The sequence below is a fragment of the Camelus ferus genome, chromosome 7 (assembly GCF_009834535.1).
Source record: "Camelus ferus isolate YT-003-E chromosome 7, BCGSAC_Cfer_1.0, whole genome shotgun sequence".
NCBI lineage: Eukaryota > Metazoa > Chordata > Mammalia > Artiodactyla > Camelidae > Camelus > Camelus ferus.
The window spans coordinates 19,295,124-19,307,946 of record NC_045702.1 but is presented as its reverse complement, the minus strand read 5'-3'; the positions used below and the strand labels follow the sequence as shown (position 1 = coordinate 19,307,946).

General features: G+C 37.2%; 2 protein-coding genes across 3 annotated transcripts in view; both read right to left on the bottom strand.

Annotated features, from left to right (window-relative positions):
* Positions 1 to 5,867, bottom strand: part of LOC102510491 (olfactory receptor 2A2) — a 92,131-nt gene extending 86,264 nt beyond the window's left edge. The window contains exons 1-2 of one of the 2 annotated variants that reach the window (XM_032483558.1): positions 5,428 to 5,867; positions 1,788 to 1,888 (exon numbers count right to left, since the gene is read on the bottom strand). The gene's annotated coding sequence lies outside the window, so the exon portion shown is untranslated. The remainder of the gene's footprint in view (positions 1 to 1,787; positions 1,889 to 5,427) is intronic. The other variant, XM_032483559.1, reaches the window with a different exon arrangement.
* On the bottom strand, positions 750 to 1,691 carry LOC102509795 (olfactory receptor-like protein OLF3). The gene has a single exon (XM_006191442.2). The coding sequence runs from the start codon at positions 1,689 to 1,691 to the stop codon at positions 750 to 752; it is 942 nt and encodes a 313-aa protein (XP_006191504.2).
* Positions 5,868 to 12,823: the final 6,956 nt, after the last annotated feature.

Sequence of the window (12,823 nt, the reverse complement as noted above, 5' to 3'; positions counted from 1 at the left end):
TGTTTGCACAACAATGTGAATGTAATTAACATCAGTGAACTGTACACTTAAAATGGCAAATTTTATGTTACATAGTGTATATGTGACCACAATAAAAAGACTGCAATGAAGCCACAGATTTTGCATCTTAAAAGCAAATGAGATCCAACGTAATGGTCTGAACAAATACTGGGTTTTACATCATTTATTTCAGGACATCACATCACAGTCTAGATCAAGGCACACAGGGTACTGGAAGTTCCAAAACTGATTTTATTTAGGAAAGAGTTGGAAAAAACCATTTGTGATTATCCCAGAGGAAATAAGACTATTCTACAAATAACTGGAGTATTGTCATGTAGAAAGAAGATCAGACATTCTCCATTCTTTTCCACAAAGTATAAGTAGACCTGATTGGTGCAATTCATCTGTCTATTCATTCCACAAACCAGGTGCGCTTGATGAAGCCATGGATCATTCCTTTAAACACTGATACACTAATGAAATTTTAAAATGGGCAGATGAAGTCTAAATACTATGGTTACCTGGGAGAAGATGACCTAAAAAGAGTCCCTCTCATGAATCACTGACATGTAAATCATCTAGTGTCGGCCTGTGTAAGGAAATCCATTAATCCTGTGAAGGAATGCTTCATTTGAAAGCCAGGATCTAACCATTAACAGTCTTCTTTGGTGTGAGTGTGGCAGTCCCATGTTCACTTCTCTGATGTCCTTTTTGATTTTGATGATAGATAACAAGAAGTTCTTACTTTACCCCCTGCCTCTGAATTTCTCTAAAACCTTATGGAGAGCAGCCATAACTTCCTTATTCCTCAAGCTGTAAATCAAGGGGTTCAACATAGGAGCCACCACAGCATAGACTAAAGCAACCGTCTTCTCCTCTTCCACTGAGGATGCTGACCGTGGCCTCAGGTAGGTGAAAATGGTAGCCCCAAAGCACATACAAACCACAGTGAGGTGGGAGGCGCACGTCCCAAAGGCTTTGCTACGTCCCTGAGAAGAACGAATGTGCAGAACGGCAGCAACTATACGACCGTAGGAGAACAGAACCAGGGAAAAGGGAAGCATGATCAGCAGGAATCCTGAGACGGCCACCATGACCTTGTTGAAGGAGATGTCCACACAGGCTAGCCGTAGAACTGCTAAGATCTCACAGGCAAAGTGATTAATAACATTGTGACACAGGGGAAGCCGGAAGGTAATGATTGTTTCCATCAGCGAATTCACAAAACCAGCCACCAAGCAGCCGGCAGCCAGCCCCAGGCACAGCCCTCCGTGCATGATGACTGTGTAGCGCAGCGGGTGGCACACGGCCACATAGCAGTCATAGGCCATGGCTCCCAGCAGGAAGAACTCAGATCCACCCAATGCCAGGGATATGTAGAGCTGGAGCACACAACTCATGAATGGGATGGACTTCTGGACTGAAAGCAGGTGGGCCAACATTTGTGGGGCAAAACTGTTTGTATAACAAAGGTCCACCAAAGATAAAACACTAAGGAAGAAATACATGGGGGTATGAAGCCTGCTGTCCAGCCTGATCAGAAGAAGAATGAGGAAATTTCCCACAATAGTCACCAAGTACATGGCCACGATCAAGACGAAGAGGAAGACCTGAGTCCCCCAGTCACTGGAAAGCCCTAGCAGAATGAACTCATTCACCCCTGTCTGCGTTTTATTCCCCTGGCCCATGAGTTTCTGAGGAACAAACTAAAGATGTCAAAATAACAAATCATGGAAACTCGGGATTGGAAGGTGGTTTTTAGACCACGTGGAGAGCCTACCCACCTGACCTTAAAGTTCTCCTAGAATGTCTCAGCCAAATCATCATCCAAACGTTGCTTGAACATATCCATGGATGAAGGACACAGTGGGACCCAGCTGTGCAGCTGCAAATCAAGGAGAAAAGAAGTTACCTTCTTGAAATTCAGTTTATTGGAATATAATTTCTTCTCCTACACATCTGCCTTTAGATGGAGGAAGGAAATTAATGAAGTATTTAGACTTAAAATCCTACTGAATTTAGTAATTATTGAGAGAATTCCTGTCTTTCTGGTTAGAAAGTTTTAAGCCCACATGAAAGATACACTTCTGAATTCTGCATGATGTTCAGTATCATTTAACTTCTTTTTGTTTACTGTGTTTCTTCTCTAGCTATCTCAGACACAACCCAACTCACCTCTCCTCAGTGGAATGTATCCGTGAAATCCTGAATGTTTTAAGTAATATTTTCATACTTTTAATTGCTAAGTTACTTTGAATTTATTTTCTGTAATTTGCCCTTTTATTTTGAGTGTCAGGTGGAAGAACTCCACTACACCTATGTCACACCAGTGGCCCAGCTGGGCAAGGTCAACCCAAGATGGCTGACTTGAAGAATCAGATGTTGAATAAAGAGAAGGCATACATAGCTGCTAAAATGTATCTCATGTCCCCCAAGGGGAATTTAATAAAGTGTTTAATGATGGTAGGTTATTACTTAACAACAATGTTTTCTCAAGGAAGGGACAACTCATTCAATTCCCAATAAAGCAGTGATCAGTCCTCACCAGTGAAGGTAGGAGGATAGAAAATCAGGTCTTAATTACAGAACATGACGACAGAGGCAGTCAGAGTTGTTCAGCCAAAACCAAAATCTCTTTTATGTTTGCTCACCTAAAGAAAGAAAAAGCGACCCATAATGAAATCGTACAGACGGGAGCTTGAGGTGTCTGTAACAGCCCTGTGGCAGCATGTGAAGGCTCCACACGAGAGATCATTATCCCAATGTCTTCTGCCCTATTCATGCTATAACTATAGATGGACAGCAGATTACAATTATATCCATTGAAAGTTTCCAGTTTCATCCAAAAAAACTTTTAGAAAGATTGTTAGAGATCACACCACTTATAACACAGATGGTTGGAGGACTTAAAATTATAGTTTATCATACGGTTGGTCATTAAATATTCTGGAATTAGTATTGTTTTGAGTAAGTTCAAAATGTTAAGAATTTACTAAAAGCAGAGCTTTTCAGAAATTGAATATCACACAGAAATTAGTAGAAATGATCAAAATGTCAGATACCACATTCAAGGCCTTGCACTGGAAGCTTTCGGTCACTTACACCAAAATCGACTGGAACAAGGTACTCAGCTGCACCATTGGCAAAGAAATGCACACTATTTAAAGATACGGGCAATATTCTTCACTATGAAAAGATTAAAAAATCAAAATCTTGATGACAAATAGGTAGTTTATAATCAAGAATGATGTTTTTTCTAGCGTGTTCAAAATTAACAGCTTATACAGCCTCATGGCTACAAATGAATAGCCTAGTCTTCATTATTGTGTATTCTCTTCTTTGTAATTTTGTTTTGCATTATATTTATTTGTACATCAATTTCTTTTTGTTCTGCTACATTTTACATTAGAATAAAGAATACTGTCATTACACTGTTTGGAAATTTTCCTAGTCATGAAAGTCCTGATAAAAATGTGGGCTGTGATAATGTCTACTTTGCTTTCCTATCCTTATGTAAATGTACTTCTGGCATTCCAGTGCTTTTTACAGATGTGCCAATAGCTAAAGAGAACACACTACAAAATACAGCTAAATGTAAGGCCCATCCATCCTTCCCCATCCAACCACTTTCTTCCAATATATGAGTAGGTACACTTAGAGTTTTCAGAATATTTGGACAGAGGCAGTCGTCAGGTCCATTGGGACAGGCAAGGGAGTTTATGGAAAATTCATTATAACTACTTCATCTAGGGATGTCATTTTTACATCTAAATATTTTAACTATATTTCCTCCACATGGAAGTGTTTGTTTTTTTTTAAATTTTCTCCTTCCTGCCTAATATTATGATGGCTATAGACAGCCATCATATGCACGTGTGCACATCCACCCACCCACACCCACACCCACACCACACACACACACACACACACATATACAGCTGACCCTTGAACAACATGGTCGTTAGCAGTAGTGACCCTCCATGCAGTTGAAAATCCTCATATAACTTACAGTTGGCCCTCCATATCTGCAGTTCTGCAACCACAGATTCAACAAACCGCGAACCACGTAGTGTTGTACTATTTACCACTGAAAAAAATGTGCATATTAGTGGACCCATGCAGCTCAAAACCACGTTAAGGGTCAACTGTATGTGTATTTGTGTGTGTGTATACACGTATATACGTATATATATTTCAAAATTGCTAATATAGAAATAGAAGAAATTAATAGTTATTTTGTGCTTCATGCTTGGTATTAGGATTTAATTAAACTAAACAACTATGTAAATCACAGAGAAAACCTAAGACATACCAAAGTGGGGTGAACTATTTCCAAGAAGTGTTTCTACTGTGACTTGCTCTTTAAAGGAATACCAGTGATCGGTCCTACATGGCAAGCTCAGTCCTGACTGCCAGGGATCAAATGTAACTGTCATACAGCAGCTCTTCCAGGTTTACCAGCAGGTATGTATATGCACATAGTTGGTGTGGATGTGAAGGTGGTGACTAATTATGGGTTCATTTGCATTGTTTACACTTCTATAACCAGGAAGAAATGTCAGTTTTTAAAAATCAATCAAACAACAATAAAACAAAGGGTGTTTTTCTGGCTATCTTCAAATACATATTTTAAAAAAAGGAGTATTTGTGCTTAAAGCCATGTTGGTATTGCTCAGTAAGTCAGGCAAGTGTATTTCCAAGTGACACATTACTTGCAAGTAATTTTTAAATAAAATATGTTTAATATTATTTTAAAAAGTGATCTGTAATGTCAAAGTAAAGCCTATTTATTTGTAAAATTGTCTCTCATAAACCAAGTCAATTGCCCTGTGAATCACTGAATGGTCAGTTTCAGTTTTAGAACCTCTTTCTCAGTCTTGTCTATTATTTTGGAGGTAGATGACAGGAAGAAAACAAACAAGCCCCTGAAATACTTTTGCCCAGCAAGAGTGCAAACATTCACTGAGGTGGGAAGAATGGCAAGAGAAGAAATAAAATCACAATTACACTTAATTTTATATAGAGTTGTTATAAACACTTTATTTGCTGAACATTTACTTGCACCAAGCATCATACTACATACTTCATATATACACTAATGTAATATAATATTACTATTAATCTTTACAACAATACTGAACTTCGGCTTGTTATCTCTATTTTTACAGATGGGAAAAAGAGGTTAAGGGACAGGCAGTGGAGGGTCAGCAGGTAAACAGGATTATCTGATAGCCTGGGGCACAGCCATCAAGCTGCTCCTATTTATAGCATGACCCTGTGTATAGCATAGCAACAGCCATTTTAAAAAAGCTGTGGATTCACCTAACATGAAAATCAGGAGATATATCAAGAGGACTGATTGAGTTCCTACTTTTGATCCCATTTTGAGCCCATGGTGGACCAGAGTTGGCCCCTCCCACTCACCTGTGAAGTTGAAGTCTGGCCTTCAAGCCACATCAGCAACATTAGAAGAAACACAGGACACCTCCCCCATCTGGAACTCTCTTCTTGCAGTGCACAACTAACTGGCCCCTCTTATAAACTTGAGAAGGTGATCATGCTTCTGCTTCGTGTCTGATATGGTGATGAACACACATCTTATAGTGGATCCATGGCAGGAGCCGTTTCTTCCTTTTCTAAGAAAAAATTAAGAAGTCTGGTCATGAAAAATAAGGAAACAAAAATGATCTAATATCAGAAATGGATAAATCAAGGGCCAATTTTTAAAAATCAGCTTTCAAAAGAAGATTTGAACTTAAGGTTAACAAAACTAGTCTAGCCAAAAAGAATATCCCTAACAAACAAGAGGTGAGGCATGACGAAGTGTCCTGGACTGAGGGTGTGAGTCTTATCGGGTTGGGAAGATCTGCCCCTTCTGAGCCGTCTCCCAGGGAGAACTTGGAATCTATTCTCTGTAGTGGTTAAGTGCTTATAAATAGTACCAACGTATCCCCCACTGTTTGTGTAAATGGTTACTATCACACTAACATAAAAGATGGGCTGCGTTTCCAGGTCACTTGGCAAACACACCAAAAGCAGACATAAAATGTTGAGTGGCTATGTAGGTAAGCCAAAATTATTACCCAGGTGGAGAAAAGAACCAGGAGTTCTTCCTACCGTTGTAGGAATGTTTTCCATGGTGTCCCACCTTGGACCCACACATCAACACACTCACTCATGCTCAAGCTGTTCACAAACTTCTTCTCAAATCTACTTGGCTGTATGCTCACAAACAAAGTTTGAATAGCCAGAACATATTTTTAAGAATAAATTTCTACTAGAGGACAACTATATCAAGCCACCATATGCTTAGGCATGAAGAATACAGGAGAGGCCATGGAAACTGGTTTCACAGGAAACTGGTGTCACAGTTTATGTTTCTAAAAAAGTGCTGAAGAAAGATGGAAAATGCCTGACTCACCTCTGGAGAATGGAGGAGCCCACTGTGTGCCTTGAAAAGATGGCAGGGCTGGGAAAGTTGTGGAATTTGAAGCAAGTGCAATTGGAATAGGTAACTTTCTAACTTTAGTGATAAAATCTCAAGGGGCCAATTATTTTTTGTTTATTACATTTCTTTTATTTTCCCTCCCCCTCTGTCTGGTCACTTCTGCATCTAACACCTTAACCTACATTTCAACTTCGCAAATCAGAGTTTTGTCTCCTTGCCCCTGGAGCACGGGAAGGAGCTCACCAAACTTTGATTTCTCAGGGGAGGTATGTCTGAGTGTTCAGTGATCACTCCTTTGGATGATGGGAATTTTTACCCAAGTTTATGACCATGAAGATTAAATTGCAACTTCTTCGTTCCAATTCATCTATCTCCACATTCATTTGAGCAACAGCCCCTGGGCCACGCAGCTCAGGGGATCACTGGGCTGCTCTGTGGTACATTGTCTAATCTGAGCATGGGGCAGGGAGACTTTTCTTATGTGAGTCCCTAGACAAATATTATTTGGCTGCTCTCCAGGCTTGGAATTCTACCATGACATCCTGTAGCCTTAGAATTTTCACCCTTCCCTTCACTTTAAGGAAGACGAACTTCCATACCCTGGTTTGTACTTAAGGATTTTCACTGTTCAGAATCTTAAATAAAAGTACAACCATTCTCTGTGGAAAACCTCTAGTGAGGATGTTAAGAATTGTGCAATAGTACCTCTATTTCCCATTCCCCTTCCCCAAGAGTAGGAGGGGAGATTTCCACTGTGTGCCTTGTCTATGTGAGAGTGACCAGGTTGCTCTCATCCTCTGCTCTAGCTACCTGACATTGCCCCAGAAAAGGGCTTATTCTGGGAGCTGGTAACAATAGCATCTTCCAGCCAGTGGTTTGAGAACCACTTTCTAAGCAGAATAAGCAACCTGCCTGAGAAATACTACCTATGTGAGCATTGGCATTGAAAGGGGAAGTGTAGCCTAAGTTAGCTGGACCTTGAAAAGATAAGAAAAGGGGCGGTGGGGGGTGGGGGGGCTTGCTCTCTAGATTCCAAAATGTTGCTGGCATTTCTTACAAAATACTTTGTTCTTACTTATTGTTCTTTTTGCTTTGTGGACTTATTGCCATTTCTTATTCAGTATGGTTTTAAAAGGGAACAAACAAACTCATTTGTAAGATTCATTTTTCACCTTCGGATATTAGTAATTAATCTTTTATGGCGTATAATAGGAAAGGTGACATTTCTTTTTCCTGTTAATATAGTCATTTGTCCCAATATCATTTATTAGTAGAACATATTTTCCTAAACCAATTTGAAATTAATTATGATATGCTGAATTTCCATATATAAAGTTTTCTTTGGGGGTCATATTTTGATTTATTGATGCATGTCTTTTTCTGTGTCGATACCACAGCTCTAACTGTAGTTACTTTATGCTTTGATCTACACTAGAGTTAGTACTCCCTTACTTGATTACACTTCAGTCTTAAAAACTTAACGTAGTACATGTTAAACACTCTTAAATCTACAGAGCATAGTATACTTAATGGAGAATCTGTAGATTCCTTTCTTTAGATCAGGGACAAGAAAGGATGCCAGCTTTATATCCACTGTTTGACATGATATTAGAGGTTCGAGACTATGATACAAGAAAAGAAAACAGATTAAGATGTACAAAAGAGTGTAAGGAAAACTATCACTATTCACAGATATGACTATATCTCTAGGAACATTTTCAACAGTATATTAGATTTATTAGGCGAGAACCAGACACAAGACCATCTTATAGAAATCAATAGCATTTCTGTACACCAGAAATTTCTAACTAGGAAAATAAAATAAACTGTATTTCAATAACATAAATAAATAAATGAATATTAAAAATAGAATAGCTATCAAGTATTTAGGAATTATAAAGTATTTAGGAATTTCTCAGCAGAGAGTACACATGAATTCTATGGTGCTGTCTGCCAAAACTTTCAGTCCTTCCTATGCTCTTTACCTACTTTTCCCATTTTATTTTTCCCAGGGTAATCAACACCATATGACATACTATATCATTACTTATTTTCTATATTTGCTGTCTATTTCCCTTACATAGAATGTAATCTCCATGAAGGTGTGTATTTCTATCTGCTTTTCACTGTTGTATCCAAAACATCCAGAAGAATGTCTAACATATAATAGATATTTAATTAATGCTTGTTAAACAAATACGGAGAAAATATGAAAAATTCAAGTAGGACATTAAAGATTATCTGAATAACTATAAATACATCTCATGATTTGGATGGGGCAATTTAATAGCATAAAGATCTCAGTGCTCTAAAATGAATCTACAAATTCAATGCAAGCCTAATGAAAATTTCAGGTGAACTTTTCAGGGAACTTTAAAAAATTACTCAAAAAAATGTATGGAATACATCACTCTATAAAGAGCTGACTGTAAACGAACCATATCACAACATAATAAAAGCCAAATATGACAAACCCACAGCCAACATAATATTCAATACTAAAAGCTTTTTCTCTAAGATAAGGAATAATACAAGACGCCCACTCTTGTCACTTCTACTCAACATAGTGTTAGAAGTCCTAGCTACAGCAGTCAGACCCCAAAAAAAAAAAAAAAAAAAGAGAGAGAGAGAGAGATGACATGACACTATATATAAAAAATCTTTTAGATTCCACTATGTAGCTGTTAGAGCTAATAAATGAATTCAGTAAAGTTGTAGGATAAAAATCAATATACAGAAACCAGTGGCATTTCTATACACTAATAAGGAACTATGAGAAAGATAAATTTAAAAACAATCCCATGTACAATTGCATCAAAAAGAATAAAATATCTAGGAATAAATTTAACAAATGAGGTGAAAAACCTGTATTTGAAAAACTATAAGACACTGATGAAAGAAATTGAAGATGACACAAATAAATGGAAACATATGCTGTGTTCATGGATTAGAAGAATTAATATTGTTAAGATATCTATACTACCAAAAACAATCTACATGTTCAATGCAATCCCTATCAAAATATCAATGGCATCTTTCCAGAACAGGAATAATCCTCAGACTTGTATGGAACCACAAAAGACTCTAAACAGTCAAAGCAATCTTAATAAAGAAGAACAAAGCTGGAGGTATTATGCTCCCTGATTTCAAACTATATTACAAAACTATAGTAATCAAAATAGTATGATGTTGGCACAAAAACAGATACATACATCAATGGAACAGAATAGAAAGCTCAGAAATAAACCCACACACCTATAATCAGTTTATCTATGAGAAAAGAGGCAAGAATATACACTGGGGAACACATGGTCTCTTCCATAAATGGTGTTGGGAAAACTGGAGAACTACATGCAAAAGAATGAAACTGGACCACTTTCTACGCCATATAGAAAAGTAAACTCTAAATTGATTAAATATTTTATTATAAGACCTGAAACCATAGAACTCTATGAGAAAACATAGGCAGTACACTCTTTTACACTGATCTGAGCAGTATTATTTTTGTATCTGTCTCCTCAGGCAAAGGAAACAAAAGCAAAAATAAACAAATGGGACTACATCAAACTCAAAAATTTTTGCACAGTGAAAGAACTCACCAACAAGATGAAAAGACAACCTACTGAATGGGAGAAAATATTTGCAAATGGTATATTCCATAAGGCGTTAATATTCAAAATATATAAAGAAACCACACACTCAATGTCAAAAAACAAATCATTCTATTAAAAATGGGCAGGGGATCTGAATAGATGTTTTTTCAAGAAGACATACAGATGGCCAACAGAAACTACACGAAAAGATGCTCAACATCACTAATCATTCAGGGAAATGCAAATCGAAATCGTAATGAGGTTATCACCTCACAACTGTTAGAATGCTATTATAAAAAGCCAACAAATAAGTGTTGGCAAGGATGCAGAGAAAAGGGAACCCTTGTAGACAGTTGGTAAGAATGTAAATTGGTGCAGCCACTATGGAAAACAGTATGGAAGTTCCTCAAAAAATGAAAAATAGAACTACTACACAATCTAGTAATTCCACTCCAGGGTGTTTTTCTGAAGAAAACAAAGACACCAATTCAAAAAGATATATGTACTACAGGAGTGCTTTTCAGTGCAGCATTATTTACAGTAGTCAAGATAAGGCAGCAACCGAAGGATCTATAGATAGATAAGGAAAGAAAGAAGACGTGGTATGTATGTATATACACAATGGAATATTACTCAACTATAAAAAAGAATGGGAAAAAAAGAGTGAAATAAATCAGACAGAGAAAGACAAATACTGTGTGATTTTACTTATATGCAGAATCTAAAAAATAAAACAAACCAACTGACAAAACAAAATAGAAATATATCTTTAGATAAAGAGAACAAACCAGAGATTGGAAGAGGGGTGGGAGGTTGGGCAAAATAAGAGTTATAAACTTCTAGTTATAAAAAAAATTAATCATGGACTGTGATGTCACCATAGGAAATATAGCTTGGTGACAAATGGTTACTAGACTTGTGGTGATCAATTCTTAATGTATATAAATGTTAAACCACTATGTTTTACATTTGAAACTGATATGCTATTATATGTCAACTATACTTCAATTTTTAAAAGGAGAACAACAGAATTGCATGGTACAAGATCAAATGAACAAACAGAAAAGGACAGAGTTCAAAGACAGACCCATACATATGTAAACTTAATGTACATGAAAGTTATTTTAAATGATCAAATAAGGAATAGATTATTTAATAAAAGGCCACGACATGGAAAAAACACTAGATCCATATTTAACATATGTAGAAGTGAATGTCTAAAGAAATACAAAAATAGTAAAAAATAAACTAAAGAAATACTGTGAAAGGTAAACGTGGGAAGCCTAATTAAATTTAAAAAAGAATATTTTATGACCTAGATGCAGGGATTTTTTTGAAAAGAAAACTTCATAAGAATAAATTATAGGACAAAAAGGTGATAAATCTGATTATATCAAAATGAAGGTTTTTGTCCAACAAAGGACTCCATAAATAAAGTTGACAGAGAGGTGACAGATCAAAGGTATGCTTTTCCAATGGCTATAACAGAAAAAGATTCATATTTATAATATAGACACCAACAAGAAAATGGTAGAAAACCCCCCAAAAAACCACCCCAAAAAGCAAAGAAAATGAACAGTGCATAACAATAGAAACCCAAAAGGCTGACAATATGGTTCACTCAGAAAAAAATATCTATTGTGTACTATGAGTCAGACACTATTGTAGACACTTGGTGTGTATGTCTGTATATATATATATATATATATATATATATGTATGAACCAAACAAAGCTCTCAAGGGCCTTATTTTCTGAGGGCAGTGGGAGGATGGGAGACAGACATTAAACAATGAGTTAATTGCAAATATGTTAGAAAAGATAAATTCTCTGGAAAAAATAAATAACGAGGTAAGAGGGTACAGGAGTACGGGCAAGGAGAACGTCTGCAGTATCAAACAGGGCAGTGATGATAGTTAAACGAAGCACTGGAGGAGCTGAGGAAGTGGCTACCTGAGAAAGCAGCACGCCAGGTAGAGAGCAGAGTTAGGAGAAAAGGTTGTGCCCATTGTAGAGACTTTGGGTATTACTCTGAGTAATTGCAGGACTGAGAAGAGGAATGACCTGATATATGTTTTCAAGAGATCACTCTGAGTGCTCAGACGTAAGAACAGAGGCAGAGAAATCTGATGCAGGTGATTGCAGTAACTCGAGGGGGTGATGATGGTGGCTCACCCCAGGGTGTGAGAGTGGAGACGTGGAGAACTGATTATACGGTGTGTATATTTTGAAAATAGAAAACAGGCTACATTTGCCAATTTAAATCAATTTAAAGATGTGAGGAAAAGAGTGGGAAATAGCCCAAGCCCTGCAATGATGGAGTTATCATGAGCTGAGGTGGGGAAGGCATGGATAGAATGGTGTGGGTGACGGCAGATGAAATCAGGAGTTCAGAATGTGAAGATGTGTTCACACTGATTGCTTATCAAAGTAATACAAAGTAAAACAATTTTATATCTTTTAGGCTAGAAAAAACTCAAAACATGCAGGCTGTGGATAGGTAAGACCCCTCACGCCCTGAAGTAAGAGTGTAGGCTCGTAACACCATGCTGGAGAGCATTATCTATTACCTAGCAATTTGACTTCTGTGTATATTTTCTAAGTAAATTCTCACAGGTCCTTCAGTGCACATGTATTATGATGGGGCTATATGTAGTGGTGGGGAGTTGGGTATCATAACAAAGAGTCATAGCTAAAGTATGGTGAACACCGTGGATTACTCTGAACAGTTACAAGCAGTGGACTAGCAGTATGTATGAATCTTAAAAATACAGCATTGA

Coding starts and splice junctions, on each gene's coding strand:
- LOC102509795 (XM_006191442.2), bottom strand. CDS start 1,691: ATGGGCCAGGGGAATAAAACGCAGACAGGGGTGAATGAGTTCATTCTG.